This window comes from Poromitra crassiceps (assembly GCF_964638095.1).
Source record: "Poromitra crassiceps genome assembly, chromosome: 19".
NCBI lineage: Eukaryota > Metazoa > Chordata > Actinopteri > Beryciformes > Melamphaidae > Poromitra > Poromitra crassiceps.
The window spans coordinates 15864890-15885897 of NC_139646.1; the positions used below are offsets into that span (position 1 = coordinate 15864890).

The 21008-nt window shown below is 41.3% G+C and overlaps 2 protein-coding genes across 4 annotated transcripts in view; both read right to left on the reverse strand.

Annotated features, from left to right (window-relative positions):
• The window catches only part of LOC310794190 (integrin alpha-M-like), a 29752-nt gene extending 20423 nt beyond the window's left edge, over positions 1–9329 (reverse strand). The window contains exons 1-10 of one of the 3 annotated variants that reach the window (XM_083656128.1): positions 9245–9329; positions 7063–7186; positions 6098–6195; positions 5341–5411; positions 5069–5201; positions 4368–4504; positions 4124–4266; positions 3823–3982; positions 3114–3341; positions 1068–1191 (exon numbers count right to left, since the gene is read on the reverse strand). In XM_083656128.1, coding sequence (XP_083512254.1) covers positions 1068–1191; positions 3114–3341; positions 3823–3982; positions 4124–4266; positions 4368–4504; positions 5069–5201; positions 5341–5411; positions 6098–6195; positions 7063–7186; positions 9245–9302 — 1276 coding nt within the window. In that variant the 5' untranslated portion in view covers positions 9303–9329. Of the gene's footprint in view, positions 1–1067; positions 1192–3113; positions 3342–3816; positions 3983–4123; positions 4267–4367; positions 4505–5068; positions 5202–5340; positions 5412–6097; positions 6196–7062; positions 7187–8194; positions 8245–9244 lie in introns of those variants that run through there. The other 2 variants (XM_083656127.1, XM_083656129.1) reach the window with 2 other exon arrangements.
• A 1076-nt stretch (positions 9330–10405) lies between these two features.
• Positions 10406–16619, reverse strand: LOC310793917 (nicotinate-nucleotide pyrophosphorylase [carboxylating]-like; the record flags this gene model as incomplete). Its single annotated transcript, XM_083655805.1, has 4 exons — positions 10406–10627; positions 10745–10876; positions 12714–13018; positions 16367–16619. The coding sequence occupies 4 exons, from the start codon at positions 16617–16619 to the stop codon at positions 10406–10408; spliced, it is 912 nt and encodes a 303-aa protein (XP_083511931.1).
• Positions 16620–21008: the final 4389 nt, after the last annotated feature.

A 21008-nucleotide genomic window follows, 5' to 3' on the forward strand; every position in this document is an offset into this window, starting at 1 on the left:
TACAGCACATTTTCCCTAGCCCTGCCCCCTTACTGATCATGCCCCACTCCTACCACCCACATCCCCCTAGCCACTCCCCCAACCGATCCCTCGAAAACCCAACTCTCTATGACCTTCCTATCTGTAGCTACGGCCCCTTTTCCCCAGACCTGCCCCCCTTACTTGACCCCCCACCCCCTCCCACCACCCACATCCTCCTACTCCACCGTCTACCAACCCCTCGAACTCCAACTCTCTATGACCTTCCTATCCTTAGCTATGGCCTGTTTTCCCTTAACCTGACGCTGCCAGATGGATTGGTTTGCTTCACATTCAATACCGCCCCATCTGGCGGAGTCAGGTTAATTTTCTCTAGCCCCACACCCTTTCCCTCACCATGCCCCCTGCCGCCAGCCATACCCCCTAGCCACTCCCCCACCGACCCCTCAAACCCTACTCTCTATGACCGCTATGGCCCCTTCTATCTGGCCCCTCCCCCTTTCCTTGATGGAATGGACAAACGGACGTGAAGTCTCAGTGACCTTGAAATTTGACCTTAGATCACCAAAATCTACTCAGTTCATCCTTTGAAGAAATTCCCTCAAGGCATTCCTGAGATATCACGTTAACGAGCATGGAACGGATCGTCGTGAGGTGACCGTGACCTTGCATTTTGACCACCAAAATCGAATTGGTTCGAGTCCAAGTGGACGTTTGGGCCAAATTGGAAGAAATTCCGTCAAGGCGTTCCTGAGATATCACGTTAACGAGCATCGGACAGACGTATGGACGGATGTACGGACTTATGGATGGACGGATGAGCAACCCAAAAACATAATGCCTCCGGCCATGGCTATCGCCAGTGGAGGCAGAAAAACCAATGTACTGTAGCATGTGAATATGACGGGTTAAGTGGATGAATTGGGAACAACAATACATACACACACGGGTTGTGATCCACTTCTGTTATAGTACTGTGACTAGATTTGATCCATAATTTAGAATGAACAGTAATAGAGGCTTTCCAATCCCTTTAATAAGAAAATAGTTAGGAAAGAGAGAGATGTTATGATGTTCATGTTGATTACCCATGTAAGAGTCTTCCTCCATGTTTGGATCCTGAATTTGCCGTCCTGCTGAAGGTGGAGCATGGTGCTCATAGAGAGATCCTTTCCACTTGTTTGTCCCCACTGAACCCAGAACCAACGTATCCTGTTGAGAGACATGCTTACAGTTAGATCAGCAGATCTGATTAGTGCAGACTCCTGCAGAGTGTTGGTGTAGAAGAAAGGTGTCATGTTAGAGACCGCAGAGCAACTGCCGAATCCGACCTGCTGCTGTCAACACAGCAAACATCCTGGTCAGCTTTTGTTGCCTGGTTCGTTTCTAGTGTGTCTGGTGCGTTGTTCTGCTTTCTTAGTCTTACATCATTATGTTCTGCATGACCATGATATTAATGATTGTTGATCACTGATTAGTTAGATCTAGTTAAGCTTTTTTGCTATAAGGTCCTTTGCGACATGCAAAGCACTAATCTTCATGTGTTCATTAATTGCTCCTGTATTTAGCCCCGTCTGCTTTCTGTCTGTTGGATCATTGTTTGTGTATTATCTGTTGTGCCTGTAGCCCAGCCATGACTTTTGTACGTTGTATCCTGCCCTGAAATATTTTCAAGTAAATCCTTTGTTTGCTCCTGAAATCCTGTCTGCCTGCTACTGTACGTTGTCTGCAGCTCAACACATGCACTTGCTTCCAGCAAGGCAGGACAAACAGGGAAGAATAGTTCCTAAAAATAATCACACCCAGGTGGTGAAGTAACCAATTACGGGCTCAATACGGCACACCGCTGAGCTTCGTTAACAAGTACAAGTCACGCCAATTCCAATGGTGCAAGCTAATCTGTGTGTGTGTGTGTGTGTGTGTGTGTGTGTGTGTGTGTGTGTGTGTGTGTGTGTGTGTGTGTCGCATTGATGAGCTGCCCCCTCTTTGTGCATGCGTGTGTGGGTTCTCTCTCTCCATTCATTGTCAACCTCGCTCGACCACTGAACCCCTCTCTCTCGCTCATGGAGCCAGGGGGAGGGGCCTAAGCTACATCCTCTCATGCTATAGACGGTTTTAACTTGACAACAAAAACATTCTAAATTGAACCCCCGCTCACTTCCTGTTGCAGTGTTTGCTATGGACATAAAAGAAAAAAAAACATTCAAGTGCAGGACTGACCATTCCGTGAAAACCGTCTATACAGCTGAGCAGCGAAAACAAAAGTAACGATATCGAGTGAATATTTCTGCAGTTTGCCGAATGCTGAGAAAAAGGAAGTGCTGTGGGGTTGCGCTCTGGTGAAAACCGTCTATACACGGAAGGAAGGACGGACACTCAGACACACATATCAGGTATAGAAGTAGCCGTGCCCGTGACACACAACTACAAAGGTTAAAGGGAACCTTTGTAGTTGTGTGTCATGGCTAGTATAGAAGCGGCTGCAAACATGTGCATACACCATTCACAGTTAATATAATACACTCATACAACTGTAATCCCTCTCAATCATAATACTGTGCTGTATTTTGACCCGCTAGAAGTGTGTGGCTGTGTGAGTCTTCCCTCTGCCTGTATTTTTGTCATGTGCAGAGGTGTTTATTTGTGCTTTAGAATGCAATCAATGTGGAAAAAAAAAATCACAAAATAACTGAATTCCTCTGAATCACCAGCTTTCTTGTCTGGCCAGCGCGCTCTCTCTCTCTACATTCACTCTCGCTCGATCCACTCTCCATCGCTGGCTCGTGGAGGAGCCAACTTTGAGTCTTTATATATATCATTCATACATACATACATACATACACGTTTACATACATGCTGTGTTTACAAGCAGAAACCCACAAATCCTGCATAGTCTGGCCAGCAGGCCTTTGAATACAGCCTAATTAACTCATATATTTTCAGAAACTATTGTCTTATATTGCTGAATACTGTGTTCTCTTTCATTTGGATGTCCGTCTTTTTAATGATGGCGATATATGCTCTCACCATTTCGTTTAATAGCACAAGGGACAGTTACATCATGCTGTGTATTGATGGATTATATTGTTATGTGTAGCTTTTTATGTGTTTAAACTTTGCCTTGAGGTCATTACCTTGTAGTAGACGGCACTGAATCCACTTTGAGACATTTCGTTGGTCAGGCCTTCAGCCCAGGCCGCAGTGCCTGTGGTGCCTGTGGAAACACCTTCTATTTTAAAGACTTTTTCTTCAAAGTTCTTCAGGAGTCCCGTGAGTCCGTTGTAGTCCTCGATTTTAAAAGTATTCGTGTCGTTCGGGTGTGAAGCAATTTTCCTAAGTTTATCCAGTGTTTCGTCTTTGACCTGAAAACAAAATGTTTTTTTGTTTTGTTTTTTGAGAACATGAAGCAAATCAAGTCTGATAGCAGCAAAATAAACAACATCTAAAGGCAACATTACTGAACAATTTTGTGCTCAAAATTGGAATCAATACTATGTTTTTAGTTTATTTTATGCATTTCTTTATTGTTTATTATCAGACACCAGCAGGCAGCTTCACTCTAGAACAGAGCCACACTTTGACCCTCTTGGGTTTGTGGTGGCAATATTCTATAGGATTGTTTAGACCAGTGGAAAAAGAACTGCGACATCGAAGGCTAACCTGGGTAAACCCAGCCTCCACGTGACCTCTATGTACTATCAGTCATGAACAGGCAAATAGTCTGTGACGTCACGTTGAAGGCTGGGTTCACCCAGACTAATTGAAGGCTGCTTTTTCATTAATCTAACTTCAAGCCAGTAATGAAAGGATGACATTTTCTCCAACATCAGGACTTACCTTAACCCCAATGACAAATCGAATTATCTTTTTTTTCTCGTACTTCTTGATAATGCTCTTGTCGCCCTTGCGGTCACTATCAGTGGGATCCCCGTCTGTGATTATTACCACAACTTTTGTTGCATCAGGAGAGGCACCGGCCGTCTGGTTTTCAAGGATGTTCTCCCTGAAACAGATTTGTCAAAACTTCATTCATTTCATTTATAACTTCATCAACTTTATTACTCCAACCAGCAAGGTGGTTATTAATTAAGAGCAGTGTTTCAAAGAACAGATGCCAGATCTTTTGTTTTTGTTTTTTACTCACAGCACATATCTCAGAGCCTTGTGGGTGTTGGTGAGAGTCTTCATATGCACTTCTCTCTTAAGGTAATCCAAAGCTCTCCCCTCCTGATCGTCATTGAAGTCAAAAACTTTACTGGCGTTTGTGGAAAACTGAGCTGCAGCAAACTGAAAAGATAAACCACACAATGGCTTAGCTGTAGAGAATTGTACCAAATACACATACCATATATAGTGTGAATCCTTTAATATTGCATCAGTGTAATGACCTTGATTGATGAGTTCTGCTTCTTTAGGTTTTTCATTATGTCCACTATGAAAACTTTGTTTTTTTCAAATTCGGCTGTTTTCATACTTTCTGATCCGTCAAATAGGAAGACGAGGTCCACCATTTTCTTTGTGCATTCTGAACAAAAACAAAATGGAGTGAAAGTTAGAAAATAATATTTTGTCAAATCTGTTCCTAGCTTTTTTAGATATCCTGCCAACAAACAAACAGACAGATAGATACAGACAGACAGACAGACAGACAGACAGACAGATAGATACATCCTCCTGGCCAACTCCGTTGGCGGAGGTAAATTAGGTGTCAAACGATGTCAAAACAGGTTTCATTCAGGGACAAAAAAAGGGAAATCTGCACTCTCAAAAAAGATATCTTGATCAATTAGTAAAAATATACAGCTTGGCGAATCGTCTTTTCAATTTGTTATATTTTTTATTTGAAACATGTACAATGCTGTAACTCAATCAATATATCTTTTTGAGAGTAAGAGTATTTGAAAATTTAAGTTTTGTTTGACATCACACACCCATCCGATTTAATGGGATGAACACTACATTTGGTTATTCAACCCTGCGATTCAACTATATTGGCCAGCCCTAATTGAGAAGCATGTTTTATTGCAACAAAGACGTGAAGACATCGAGCAAGATGTCAGAAACACATGTCACTCTCTGAACATCTCACCTTGGAAGTCAGGTTTGAACTTGGTAGAATCGGAGATGGACTCAAGCTCTCTCAAGCTCTCGTTGAACTGGTAGCACACACTGTGCAGATAGGAGTTGTTATAACATTCATGGACTAAACTTGGGCTGCAGACCTAAAGTAGACGATAAAGGAGACAAGTGAATTTTGACTCATCAGATCAGACCGATTTGTTTCTCGCAGATCATCAAAATGTCACAGAGGAACCGTGTTTCCTGTTCCTGGAAATAGATTCAGCTTATTGATTTCCTTACGGTGAATTGGGAGTGAGTCGAGTCTTCAGCTATCGACAATCCAAAGTGCTTTGATGGGATCGTTGTGTTTGCTATAACAGTATCACAACATTAGTACCATACATACACATTACACACTATATCACCAGTATCACAACATTAGTACCACATACACATTACACACTATCAGTATCACAACATTAGTACCATACATACACATTACACACTATATCACCAGTATCACAACATAATACCACATACACATTACACACTATCAGTATCACAACATTAGTACCATACATACACATTACACAAAATAAACATTGTCTGTTTTTATAGTGCCAAAGTCACACCCTCTTGCGAGTTCGGCATCCAGACTAAGGGATTTCATCCGCCATTCATATTTCCAAATACATTTTGTAAAATGCTTATAAAAAATAGTTTTATTCAGATATATTTAGATTAGAATCAGGAGCGATCATATAACATTTCACTTGGGGGGTGTTGTTATTTTTGTCCGAGTGAAATGTTATACTGTATGGTCTCTCCTGATTCTAAATACTGAATCGCTTGATTTGACCAAGTACAATTATTTTATAAGCATTTAACAAAATGTCTATGTAAAAATGAATGGCGGATGAAATCCCTTAGTTAGGATCTCGAACCTGAAGAGGGTGTGACTTTGGCACTCTAGTATTTAATGTTTCTATATTGTTGGAAACTTTTTTCTTATTTTTAACACCTTCAAATATTTACTTCACAAATCATATTTATCTACCTTCAGGGGTGAAGCAGTCATCAGGATTGGGTTCTTTGGTTTCATATCTGCAGATTCTCCCAGATCCATTTTGGGCAAGTGGAGCAGTGATCAACACCCTGCGGATGAGGTGGACACTGGCATTATGCATTATGCTGGCGTTATGCTGACCAGACTTGACATGAATTGTGCATTTGAGATCATAGCCAGATAATGATAATGACTTGACAATACTTGCTTTGCGATTGCAAAGTGACCTATTTTACGCACAGGATGCAGGAACGGCTGATAAAGTAAAGCCGAATTGGTAACACTTCATTAGATGGGTGTGCATAAGACTGACATGACACTGTCATAACATGACAGGACACCTGTCATGAACATGAAGGAGGCTTTATGAATGTTTAGGACTTGTCATTAAGTGTCATTCAGTAAATTAGTTCATTGTTAAGGCCAAGTTGACATTGTGAGATGTCTTCGTTATGACAACTTGACATTAACCAAGACAGTGTAATTGCATTTACTGACATCTTAATGAAAAGTTCAAATAGTATCACTGTAGTTGAGGTCAAGGAAAATACTAATGACACTGTTATAAACTCATTTGACAGTGTAATTGCACTTAATGACATCTACAGTATGTCATGTTTATGACTATTGTTATGTTGTCTTGGTTAATGTCAAGTTGTCTTAATAAAGACACTGACAGGTTATCAAGTTGTCATAACGAAGACATCTCAAACAATGTCAACTTGACCTTAACAATGACATAATTTACCGAATGACACTTCTTCCACCTTGATAACTTGCAGGTCATCAAATTTGGAGTTGGATAGAAAAGGGAAATTGAACTCCAAATTGATCCTTTGATGTTAAACTAAACTACTTCAATAACCACTGTCTACATTTGAATATTAAATAGGCCTAATAAAGTAGGATTTTGGTGCTCTAGTGGCAGTAAATGTCACTGGTGCACCAATACTTACCCTTTGCTCTTGTCAGACATGAACTGAAGAACTTTGTATCCAAAGGAGTCCTTTGTCTCCCCAGTGTACTCGATGTGTTTGGGCGTATCCGTATCAATGTTGAATGCCAAAGAAACAGAGATGGCTGCAATTTACAAAAAATAAATTACCACAATTTTTATTGACTTTTGTATTGTCTTAATATAATCAGGTGGGATCCTCGCATATAATTTAAAATTTTAATCTTAAAAGTAACTTTTCTATTGTAGAAATCAGTTTTAGAGGCGAGTCAGCAACACTACAGTTGTTTTTTGTATGTTTTGTTGTACTACAAATTTATAGGATAAATTAAAAATGCAATTATTTTCAATGCTTTTTGAGATGTGCATGGTTCATTGTCAATGAAAGCACTGTGAAAAGAAAAGTCTAAAAATATTTACAAAGGTATAAAATTCAAGAAAAAAATCTAATGTGCAAACGTTCACCTTCAGCTGTGATATATTTTCCATTTAAAACTTCTGCCTTATTTGGGATGTTTAAAGACCATCATTTAGAAAATGTGGTTAATTTAGCCTTTAATTCAAACAACTCTAATGCAATAGTTGCTATAAGACTTGTCAGCTTAACTTAGTGGTACCGTATGACAACAGATAATTACTTTTGTAAAGTGCATTTATTGCTATTTCTTTAAAAAAAAAAGGGTAACACTTTATAATAACGTTCAGTCGTAAGTCATTTATAAGCCTTTAGTTAATGATGGACTAATCACTTACAAAACATGAATATACATTTGTAGATGATTGGCTTCAATTTTGACAAACAGCTACCCCCTTGTATGTAACACATTTATGTGTTATGAATGGTTTACACTTTAGATTAGGGGATGCAGAAAGCCTTGTAAATTAATTGTAAATGATTTACACATCATTTATAACAGGTGAGGAACACTTAATTTACTAAAGGTTTATAGATGACTTACAACACATTTGTGATATGTTAACATAACATTTATTAATAATCTACAAATGTATATTCATGTTTTGTAAATGGTTAGTTCATCATCAACTAAAGGCTTATAAATGACTTACGACTGAACAGTATTATAAAGTGTTACCAAAAAAGGATATACTATCTTACTTATCTCACTACATACTTATCTCATGGATGCACATTCATTGTTAAAGATAAAGAGTTGCCTCTGCATTAAGTAAGAGATAATATTGGCCAAGCCTCTAACTGTTTGAGTAGAAATCGTTTCTAGTCGGGCCGTCGGCCCTGGCATGAGGTTTTCGTGGCAATGATTCCTTGCGCTGCTACAGGAAGACAGACAGTTTCTGAAGGTTGAAACTGCAACCCAGCGGCCCAGCACGTAACAGGATGTGAGTTGCCAGAACTGCATGAACTGTATAAACAGCGGTGCCTCAGGAGGTCCCTGAAGATCATCAAAGACACAAACCATCCCCACAACAGCCTGTTCTCCCTGTTACCCTCAGGGAGAAGATACAGGGTTCCAAAAGCACGCACAAATCGCTTGAGGAACAGTTTCTTCCCGCAGGCCACGAGACGCCTTAACATACACAAATAGTGTAGTAGCCGTACTGTACCGTACTGTAGCTGCTACCATTACGTATGTCTAATGTTTAATTGTATGTTTAATAAGGAATATGCTATTTGCACCTGTATGTCAAATACGCCGAATTTAAAACGCCGAGTTTAATTGTATGTTTAATAAGGAATATGCTATTTGCACCTGTATGTCAAATACGCCGAATTTAAAATGTTTAAGCACGTCTAAAGTATGCACATGACATGTGCACCTATGTGCAGTGAATATGCCACTGTCTCTGACTTGTCTTATCACTATACTGCCTTATTGCTTGTTGTGTCTCTTGTTGTTTTTGCACTCATATGCCCTGTTATATTTGTACTATGTTGTAAACGGAGTCCACAGCACAAGAATTTCACACGTGATACTTGTACATGGAGTGACAATAAAAATCTTGAATCTTGAATCTCTTGAATCTTAAGTTTCTTCAGTTTTCAAAACTATTCATGCTGCAGTTAGGAACATTATTTTGCCACGACCTTTAGCTCCATGCTCACACCGACTTTTCCCCCATAGAGATCACCCCCGATTATTTTCAATTTGCTAATTCATATTTTCTTAATGAGCATTTAAAGCATAGCAAGATTTAGAGCTTACCTGCAGTCACCATGAAGGCGAGCAGGGTGCGACCACTCCGCTCAGACATCTCCCCCATCTCACTTCTCAAAGCTGAAAGAAGTGATGCATGTCAGCCCAACTAAGATGTGCATCATGTAGCGCTTCCTGTGCTCTTTTCAAGGGCGTTACCTACAAGGCATGTCTGTGGTTGTGACACTTGACACTCTTTGTCTCAGTAATGCTCTCCCACTTCTGCTTTTCTCTGGTGTGATTGCTCATTTTGTGATTCCTCATTTTGCATTTTCACATTTAAAATGTATTTTATGAAGAAGTGTGTGTGTGTGTGTGTGTGTGTGTGTGTGTGTGTGTGTGTGTGTGTGTGTGTGTGTGTGTGTGTGTGTGTTGGGGGGGGGGGGGGGGCGCATAAGGTGGACAATCTACATAAAATAAATTCAACCCAATTATTTTGTACTATTTTTCAATATCTAATTAAAAGAGCACAGGCATGATGTTCTGTTGTGAAGAACAAACACAAACACTGGAACACGTTTCCAAATAACATCTAACAGGATTTGTGAGGAATTACTGCGTCTTTAGACAGTAGATGATTGAGGAGGTCAAAGTTCAGAATTCTTCAGGGTGTCAGAAACAAAATGAAGTTAGATGTGCAAATATAAATTATTCTTTGCTATTTCTGTCATTTACCCCCCTCACAACCTGTCCCTCTTTCTCTTTCTCTTTCTCTCTCTCTCTCTCTCTCTCTCTCTCTCTCTCACACACACACACACACACACACACACACACACACACACACACACACACACACACACACACACACACACACACACACACACACACACACACACACCTATGGAATATGATAGGACTGTCTCAATGGGGGTCAAACCAAGTGATTTTACTTTACTTACTTTTACAGTAGACCTACCATCACAGCATCCATTCTTTTGCAATTAAACCTGTGACCTAAAATTACACAAGACTGACTGCAAGAGTAAGTGCTTGGGTTTCCTTTTCCTTTTTTCACTTGTGTTTTTATCACATTCGTTTAGCAGAACAAATCACATGTTTAATGTCATAGCAGTTGTTTGCTTTACATTACAGTGCATTAGTCACTAAGGTATGACTATGAAGTTATGGAAAGGATGAAGTAAAAGTAAGTGTTGGGATGTGGGATTGTCTTTAGAGGTGCTTATCTCCTTGAAGCTTTGAGTGAGCATCAGGCTTTTGAACCTTAAGAGAGAAGTCCACAATTGGGCAACCCTGTGTTATGCAGCCCAGAGAAACGATGTCCACATGAGGGGAGAGATAGTTTGTTAAGTTTTCTGGCGTCACTCCTCCACTGGCTTCTATCAGCAGAGTCGGGAACTCTTCCTTCAAGAGACCAGCTGCAAGGTGGAGCTCCTAGAAGAGGGAAGAATACTTTCAGGTTTAGAGATCGAAGCAAGGAGTGAAAACAATGCAATGAAAATAATAGGAGATGACCTGTGACTTTAGGTTTGGGCTTTTCTTTTTCTATACCTGAGGTTGAAAGTTGTCCAGCATAACGATGTCTGCTCCTGCTCTGGCCGCCTCGCTGCCCTCCTTCCTGGAGCAGCACTCCACCTCGATCTTACTGCTGAAGCCGCACACCGCCCGGGCGGCCTTCACTGCCTGGTCCAATCACACATTTATGACAGATCTTTACCTCAGCTTTCAGCCAATTCAAGTCCTCAGCAAACACTTCCCACACTAGCAGTTTGCAACATTTGCAGAAGAGCGAAATAGAGATATACGTATATGTGTGATGGTCAGCAAAAACAACACTTCACATGGTGGGAATTTGGCATTTTCATTTTTTGACATTTCGATAAATTAGAAACTCCCCTCTATATATAACTTTTGAATGACTGCGATAGCTCACTCAGATCAAAGGTTATGAGTAGTTATGACTATATATATATATATATATATACATACACATACACATATATACTGTATACACACATATATACATTATGTATGTATATATGTATATAGCCTATATACAGTGCACACACACACACACACACACACACACACACACACACACACACACACACACACACACACACACACACACACACACACACACACACATATGTGTGTATATATATGTGTGTGTGTATATATATATATATATATGTGTGTGTATATATACTGTATATATATACACTGTATAAAAATAAACTGATTGCAAAATTTGCCACACCAACTGTTTCTGGCACTGCACTTTGATGTTATCTAAGAATGGAAAAACAGTTTGGGTGAACTTAATACTGTTGCATGATTGACTGCTTGCCTGACAGCCTGGTCACCTGAATAAAACATTGGCACGTTATGTTTCTGCAATCCACAGATACGTAGAATGTCGATGTTTCTGAACCAAAGCTACGTAGCATATCAACATTTCTAGATACGTGTAGGGCACTTTCTACTACAGGTATTTATGATCGCTGTCCAATGGACATCGATGGAATATCATGTCCAGCGGACATCAACATCGACGATGGAATAGGATCATGGTAGGTCGCAACCAATATAAATCGCTAGTATAAACTGCCCTTATATTGGCTAGACCTCTAGCAGTCGTGTAAATACAGTCTGCATAGCACAGTGCAAAGTAAGGGTGTTGTGGTTGGGGTGGTGGATGGGTGGAAGTGCACGTTCACACCATACGCCAATCCCACGGCAAAGCCACGCAGTTTAATTTCAGCGTCCTTGTCAACAGGCGAGCCCATTCACACCAGCCGCACACCAGGCCAAAGCTATGCTGAACCGATAGTTTCAGCTTCTGTTCTATTTTCCAAGCGTGCTGTTCCCGAGCTGCCAGGCATGCAGTCAATGCAATTTGTGGGAGGGGGGGGGGGGGGGGGGGGGCGGAGCAGTACAGCTCCGAGCCCGGCACTGAGGAAAAGAGACTTTCTGGTGTGACCGGTTAGGCGTCAGATCAGCTTGAGCCTGCCTCAAGCTTCAGTTCTGCCTATGCTCTGCCTATGGTGTGAGCAAACAGTAAAACACGACTTCGTGTCTCATCATGTTCAAAGTCTACATTTCAACTGGAAGTTTTGTTATTTCAGCCTTTGAGGCCCAGATCATAATCCTGATTCCTTAACTCGTCTTCGTTGTTTTACTTGCTTAAACATAACCAAAGTTGTGTGCGAGGTTTTCAAATTAACCACCATTTTGTTTAAAAAATTAAACTGTATATTGTATACATCCCTGGTTTGCAGACACGTATTAATGCCAACGTTTTACTCGACTGGGTTGTGCCTGACTTTTTTCCAACATACAAGTGTTGATTTTTCAGTGACTATTATTTGGATTGACATGTGCTGACTGGAGAGTTGTTTGAGAACTGTCATGGCTATGGGGTGGCTGTTGAAAACAATCTGAAAGTGTTAAATCAACTCTGACAGATGTGGAACGATGGAAGCATTGCACAAACTGCACCGCTGATGCAACCGTCTACCTCCGTGATGCTCCCTGACGCCCAGACGTGGTTGTCCTTCAGCATCACCATGCTGCTCAGGTCCTGCCTGTGCATGGACGCGCCGCCAACCAGCATGGCGTACTTCTCCACCAGACGGAAGCCCGGCGTGGTCTTGCGGGTGCCGGCCACTTCCCCGCGCCAACCCGCCGCCATTCTCTGGAGCTCAGAGCAGCGGGTGGCGATCCCCGAGGCCCGGGCCAGGCAGTTGAGTGCCGGCCTTTCCCCCAGGAGGAGACACCTCGCTGGCCCTCTCACCACGGCAGCCAGCGTGACTGCACCTGGCCCTGGTGGAGGTGATAAAGAGGTTTAGCTGATCAAAGGACGCACAGGAAAATTGTCAGTGGTAATTTAACGTGGACTGTAAAAATCAACACTATGCTGGTATTTATTACACCCATCACTAAGTGGGAGTCAGGAAGTAGCTATCACAGAGTACTAGACCGTTGCATCAGCGGCGCAGTTTGTGCAATCATTCTATCATCAGTACACACTAGGGTTGTGCGATGTCACCTAAATAACCATCGCGATGGTTCCACAGTGAAACATCGCGATGGACGATGTCGGTGGGTTTAATTAATGATTTATGAAGTCCAAGTCCATGCGGTGCAGTTTGGCTGCGCCACTGCAATGTACGTTCACGTTTACAACAGGACAACTGAGCTCTACATGTCATGAGAGACCAGCGGGCTTGGATAGGCTACTACTACAGCAGAGAGCCAGGCGATTCAAACAGTAGGCTATCACTACCAGCAATATTGAAAGGTGCAAAACAATCAAACGTTAACATTACAGATCGTGACCAACGTGTTTGTGTTTAATTTAACTAGCTGGCAGAAAAGGGGCAGAATTACTGGCAGCTAACGTTAGATTTGTGTGGGCCCAGTTTTGAACCTAACATTAGGTTACGTTAAGGAGAGATAGAAACACAGCAGCAGGCAGCCTATGTAATGGAGAGAGTTCCTGGAAACAGGCGAGTTGAATTCACAGTTGAAGACTTGTAACATTACTCACATTGGGTTGAAAACAGGAAAGAACGTGAAGTTTCTTCTTTCTTAACATTTTCACAACACAACCAACTTCTGCTTATCTTCTCTTCCTCTCCGCTTTACCGCTTCTCTGAACTGGGGATAAGGTACGCTTTGCCGCTTGTTTAATGCCGCCCATGCGTCCCCCGTGTGTCGCGGTTGAGTGGAGTTAGCCTTTTTTATTATTAAATCTGCCAAATTTTTATTCGAACAGATAATCACGATGGTCCGATGTAGAAGGGTCAGAGGTCGATGGGTCGATGCCATCGTCCATGGTGCCAACCCTAGTACACACCCACCAACTTTCAATTTAACACTTTCAGTTTTGACAGCTGCTGCAGAGTCACATCAGCTCTGTGAGTAGACAAACAACTCCAATCAACTCAGAAATAAGTGCACTCTTATAGTGATCACCTTGGGACGGGTCAAATTGATCACTATAAGCGATGATCATTATACACATTTTTTTTCTTTTCCTTTATTTCTCATGCTGATTACCATCTAATTGACATTTGTATAGATTACATGAATACAGTACATATAAAGTAAAGGATTGTTATCCATACAGTAAGTTAGGCCTCCAGGTGTTTCAAACACAGCAGCCATGCGTAGACAAACACCGCCATCCACAGACAGATGCCGCGACCTCGCGATCTCTCACTGCTGTATCTCATTGGCTAAACAAATCCATTGTTCTCAGGTGGAACAAGGCCCAAAATGATCACTGTAATTAGTGGAGTATTGATCACTATACGCAAATTATTTAAACAGCATATTTGGTACTAAGGTTTTTGATCAATATAAGCGGTTGATCACTATAAGCAGATTCCACTGTAATTCTTACTGAAAAATCAACACTGGGAAATTTGCTGTGATAGACTGGAAGTCCTTAGACATTGTTTCACTTCAGGTCATATGAAGTGGCAAAGTGGGCTTAGTTGATGATCCTACATAAGCTAACTCAAGATAAGTTTGCACTTTGTCCATTTTCAGTGCCAGAACATACATCATACAGCACACATCACACCCAATGAATAAGACCACAAGAATAAAAACAACATCCAGAAACAATATTGTACTAAAATACAGTGTTCAGACAACATACACATTTCCCTCCCAGCTCCCTCCTGCCTCCATACACCAAGTCTAGTGTGTGTACATGTGTGTTTGTTTGTGTATATGTGTATGTGTACACTACAAGTCAAACGTTTGAACACACCTGATTATATTTTCAATATCTTCAATATCTTCAAATCTGCACTTCAAATGGCACAGTCATTGAAGGAGTCCCACATTATAAATATTTCGGCATTTGGATTGATGACAAATTCACGTTTAAAAAACATATTGATGCACTTGTAACTAAATCAAGAACTAAGCTTGGTTTTTTGTACCGAAATAAGTCGTGTTTTCCCATGTTTTGTAGACAAAAAATTGTTGAAGCAATTTTTCTCTCAGCGTTAGACTATGGGGATGTAATCTATAGACATGCAGCAACCTCCACTCTTAAACCCCTAGATGCTGTCTACCACTCAGCCCTTAGATTCATAACTGGAGACACCTATGACACTCACCATTGCACACTCTATCAAAAAGTAGGTTGGCCCTCCCTTTCTATGAGAAGAGACCAGCATTTGTTTTTATTTATTTATAAAGGGATCCTACAAAAACTCCCCCCTTACTTAACTTCCCTTATTAGTTGGAAAGCTGAAACACACAACACGCGTTCACAGGATTGGCTAACGCTGCAGATTCCAAGAATCAACACTGAGTTATAGGAAAGACTGCTTTTAGATTTTTTGTGCCCTACACCTGGAATGACTTACAGCGTACCCTGAAACTCAACTCGCTGGTTCCAATGGGTCATTTTAGAAATTTAATCAGAAGAACCCTGATTGATTTTTAGCTGTGAGTGTTTTTAACTTGTTTTAACTTGACCTATGTATTGTGTTGTTTCATTATTTTATTCTTGCTTGTTGTTGTTGCTTTTATGATTTTATTGTTTACTGATGGATGTTTTATTGTTTTATTGATTGATGTTTTTAGATACATTTATGTACTCAGGTCTCACTTGAAAATGAGATCTTGGTCTCAATGTGACTTACCTGATTAAATAAAGGTTATATATTTGTCATTCTCTTGAAGCCAATTTGATCTGAAGGCTTTTGCGTCCATTCTTGAAATATGTTTAGACAAATATAAATAGTGAAGTTGTTGCCTATGTGTGATTTCTTTACAAAGCCTTTGCCTTTCCATCAAGGCAAAGGGTGGCTCATTTAAAAAATCTAAAATCACTTTTTTTGGTCACTGCATAGTTCCAGCTGTGTTATTTTATAGTTTTGCTGCATAAACTTTATTCTAAAATGTGGAAGAAGGAAAAAAGTAAGGAAAACAACTGCTAGTGTGTGTGTCCTCTGAGGCACTTGAGGTCAGCCTTCTCACTGAATTTAATTAGTTTGATTAGAATAACAGCAGCAGCTGTATAGCAAGTCTGTTTGCTGTTTGTTTGTGGTCTGCTGTTTTGTGATGCTAGTGTTCCCACTGGTTTCACCCAGGGTAAAGCTGTATTAACTCATGGCGCTTTGGATAACAGTGTCTGGTGCCCACCTATCTCAGCTCCCTCTTGGTATTTCCAGTCCACGGTGCAGCCGACCTGAGCAAACACCGCCGTGAAGAAGGGGCTGCCAGCCAGAACGCTGCAAGGTGTTTTGCAGAGCAACCTGGCCTCGACCTCTTGGGAGCCCACACACACTCCCGCTGGGTCAAAGTTTGGCGTGTCCTCTGCCAGCCACTCCCGGGCCAGCCGGGTCAGAGTGTAGGGAGGGATCGAGTGTGCTGCTGTGTGTTTGGGCAAAGTCATCTTGAAACTTGTGTAGAAGGAAGTTTACTGTGGGGGAAAGTATATAGTTTCAAATTAAGTTATGGTGACAAATTAAAAGCAGATATTTAAGTTAAAAAAAAAGTGCAAAATGCAACCATAGCTTCTTCTAACTGTTTCAGTAAAGTTGCTACAGTTTGATGACTAAAACACTAAGGCATGACTTTGTAGCACACAAAGTCGCACACAGTGACTTACTGTAAGTCTTGACTTGAGACTCATCCACAAAAGACTTGAGTCGCACACAGTGACTTGAGTCTTGACTTGAGACTCGTCCACAAAAGACTTGATACTCGACATACAGTACATGCATGAGTTTCTTAGTTTTAGCTATGCAGTATTTTTTTAAGATTATTTTTTGTGCATTTTCGCATTTGTCGGACAGATGGACAGACAGACAGACAGACAGACAGACAGACAGACAGACAGACAGACAGACAGACAGACAGACAGACAGACAGAGATTCCTTCATTCTATAGTAGGATAGGATAGGAGATAGTAGGATAGTAGAATGCAATGTGTTTTCTGCATGAGGTTGCTGTCACCAAATCACTTTCTCAGCACCTCCCCTACTCTCCACGCTCTCCACCCACCTTCTCATTACTGGATTCCCTTCTTTTTTTCAATAATAAACATCATGGCCAAGTAATACATATTTTCTGATCCACACTGGAATATGTCACATTCTCGTCATTCCCCCTGTCAAGTTCACAACATGACATGGGATTATTCTAAACAAAGTGTATTCTAAAATGAGTCGAATAATTTACGGTTAATCATTCTGCAATTATAATAAGATATGCCTGAATAGACCAGTACAAATAATAGCAATGGAGCAAAATGTACTTACAGTACTTGAAGTTAAGGCTCCACTTTGTCCTCTGGTCACTGAGTGAGCTGCAGTGATCGGCCTATAGATCCACTGGACTAATGCTAACAGAGGTGGAATTTGACCTCATGTCCATGCTGGCATGTTGACAAGCTGTGTAGTAGGCCTAACATTGTTTCACCCAGACTGACATTACTTACTTAATTATTACCTGTGTGTACTATTGTAAAGTGAAGCATCATACTGAGCAGTTCATGAGTAATCATTATTTAATTATTACCTGTCCATATAGGAGGGATCAGCCGAACAGCATCTTGGTAAACAAATCACGTCACTGGGTGGCAATGGAACTCTATGGAGCCTGAGTTTGAGCGTCTGACTCTAGCCGGCTGACCGTGTTTACAATTTAAAAACTGCAACAGTTCACACAACCATAACATGACATGCATATATTATACATCAAACTCTTGAGCTAATTCTGCTCTCACTCAGAATGTCAAAATATAAGCGATGTGATATTAATGTTTGTTGGGCACAACTCATACGCATTTTTGGGTGGCAGTGACGTCACGCTGATTCGTCCTATCCACCTTATTTTTGAATGCCTCACTGTACAAATAATTGTGGGTACAAGTTCCGGTTTAACGTGACTTATTGTTGCAGCTTGCCATTTCCTTTGTTATACTCTTTGGCTGCAAACCCGAATTATAAAGCGGAAACTGGAGTACGTTATAAAAGTTATAAATATAGTCATGTTATAAACAACTAACCAACGCTGGGGGTCCGTATGGAAACAGTGCTACTCGAAATGGTTAAAAGTTAAAAGTTCAATCAATTTGGTCATTTAGTGGCGTTTTACTGCCATGTAACATAGCTAGCTAGCCGCTAACATTAGCCACAGTAGGCTGCGCACTTATAGTATAACTACGGGGTACAAGGAGTGAATTTAGACTGTAACTAGAGGGTAACAAGATCTGTACTTATAGTATAACTACAGTGTGGTACCCCGTAGTTATACTATAAGTACAGATCTTGTTACCCTCTAGTTACAGTCTAAATTCACTCCTTGTACCCCGTAGTTATACTATAACTACAGTGTGGTACCCCGTAGTTATACTATAAGTAGGCTACAGATCTTGTTACCCTGTAGTTCAGTCTAAATTCACTCCTTGTACCCCATAGTTACACTATACGGTACCAGTACCAGTACCAGTGTGGTACAGTGGGGTTGCCAAACTTTTCAGACCAAGTAGCTACCACTATGTACCAAACCACACACACACACACACACACACACACACACACACACACACACACACACACACCCTATAGGCGGATTATGAGATAACGGGCCCCTGGGCCTGGACACATAAAGGGCCCCGCTCATACCATACATGTGCACAATTAAGGCCAGAATAATAACTAAGACTCTGGGCCAGGTTTATCCATTATATTGCATCGGATGAATTTGCCTTGTCGGGGGGCACCACACATTCAAATTAAATTCTTTATAAGCTTCGTCATATTTTCGTTAGATATTAGGCCTACTCCACGGCCAAAATTAATCTTCAATACTAAAAGAATATAGGCTATGCATAATCAGAAAGAATCGTGATTGTAGCTGCCCCCACACCACCCACCCTCCTCCATCACATTTCAATGTATCCAGGTCGATCCATGGTGAGAGAAAACATGTTCACCAGAGGAACTGTGAAGAAAAACTAGGCAGAAAACTACTTCGCCAAGTGTGCTCGCACGTAACCCCGCCTGTTAACTGTGGGTGAGAGATCTTCACAATTTAAAGATCTCTGTCTCCTCACCCTGTCACAAAATATAGACTAATGGTGAGAGATCGTTTTCACAACTTAAAAGGCTTTTTTCTCTTTGAACTGGACGTGTAGTTTGCTTATAACAACTATAATAACGGTATAGCGGTGTTCGGACCTTCGAGCCAATCACAGTGCTTAAAAACACATGGCCCAATGGGCAAGCAGGGCACAGTTTAGTCTGAGCCATGGAGCTGACCGATTGTGTTGTGAAATAATCAACAAGGATGGTTGGTGTCCGGCTGATTGTGGTGGGCTGGTCTGGACTAAAGTCCAGGTTCAGGCCATTGTCTCAATGTGCTGCTGCTTTCACCTTCCAACCCAAAGGGTTGGAATTGTGGGGTTGGATCACCAAATGATTCCCGAGCGCGGCACTGCTGCTGCTCACCGCTCCCCCAGGGGATGGGTCAAATGCAGAGAACAAATTTTGCACACTCAGGTGTGTGACAATCGTTGGGACTTTAGCTTTAGCTTTACCGTTACTTTACTTTACCTTCTGCATGACCCACTGTCACAACAACTCACCTGAAGTGTTTGCTTGCTACAGTTCTTGAGCTTGCCTTTAGTGGTATGGAGCCTACCTTGTCTGTGGTGCTGAAGTTGCATTAGAGCTCTGTGTAATGTTTGTTTGTTTTAAGTCATGCTCTGTAATGGTTTGGCATTTAGTCTTCATTCAGGCCTTTGAACAATTACGATGGAAACAATGCATTTTAGCAAGATGTCTTTGATATGAGTTGCATTCAAATTTAATACAGTATTTCTGTGTAAAGCCTAAAATGGCATTTGTAGGCTCAAGTCAATCTATGGTGTACAGTAATTTGTTGTTTGGTAGCTACATTGTCTTACATTGTCTGCTGTATGTGTGTGTTGACACTGTATTGTTTAAGTTAATGTAAATTTAAGCCTTTTATTGGCAGGCTGAATGTCATTTTTGCTTGTCAAATTGACGAAGGAGGGCACTTCAAGTGACGTCACCCCAAGGCACCACACTGTGTTAATCCTGTTATACATTCACCTGCATCTCATTAGGATTTACACCACAGCCACCTGAACACTCAAAGCCAACAGCACAATAAGAATACATTCACCTCACATGATTTAAGTGCAGGCCAGGTACCCTCAATTAAAGCCAAAAGCACAATAACATCTAATTGTCCATAAACATAACATTTTGTCAAAAAGAAAGGGTTGGGGCCCTAAGGGATCATTTCATCCCAGGCCCAGGCAGGATGGGCAAGATACACGGTGACGGTGGCCCTGCGAAGAGGCTCGGTATTATTATTATTAGTAGTAGTAGTAGTAGTAGTATTAGTATTATTATTAAAATGTTAAGCTTTATTCAGGGGAGTCTCACTGAGAGCAATGCTCTCTTTTTCAGGACCATCCTGTTCACATCTGCTGGCCACTGAGCAGCTCCACTGGAGCAGTTGGGGTTAAGGGCCTTGCTCAAGGGCACCTCAGTCGGTGGGTTATGGGCCCCCTGGGCTCTTGGGCCCCTGGGCCTGGGCCCACTGCCCAGTAGGCCTATTCAGTAATACATCCCTGCCTCGACGCACAAACACAAAAACAAGAGCCCTTAACACCACCACTTATACACATAAATGGATGGATACTGTATGCTACTGTAACACTAATACAGAGCAAGTGAATGGCCTGTCACCAACAGACCACCACTGTGAGGATAGTCAGTGTTTCACCATGAATGTCTATATTCG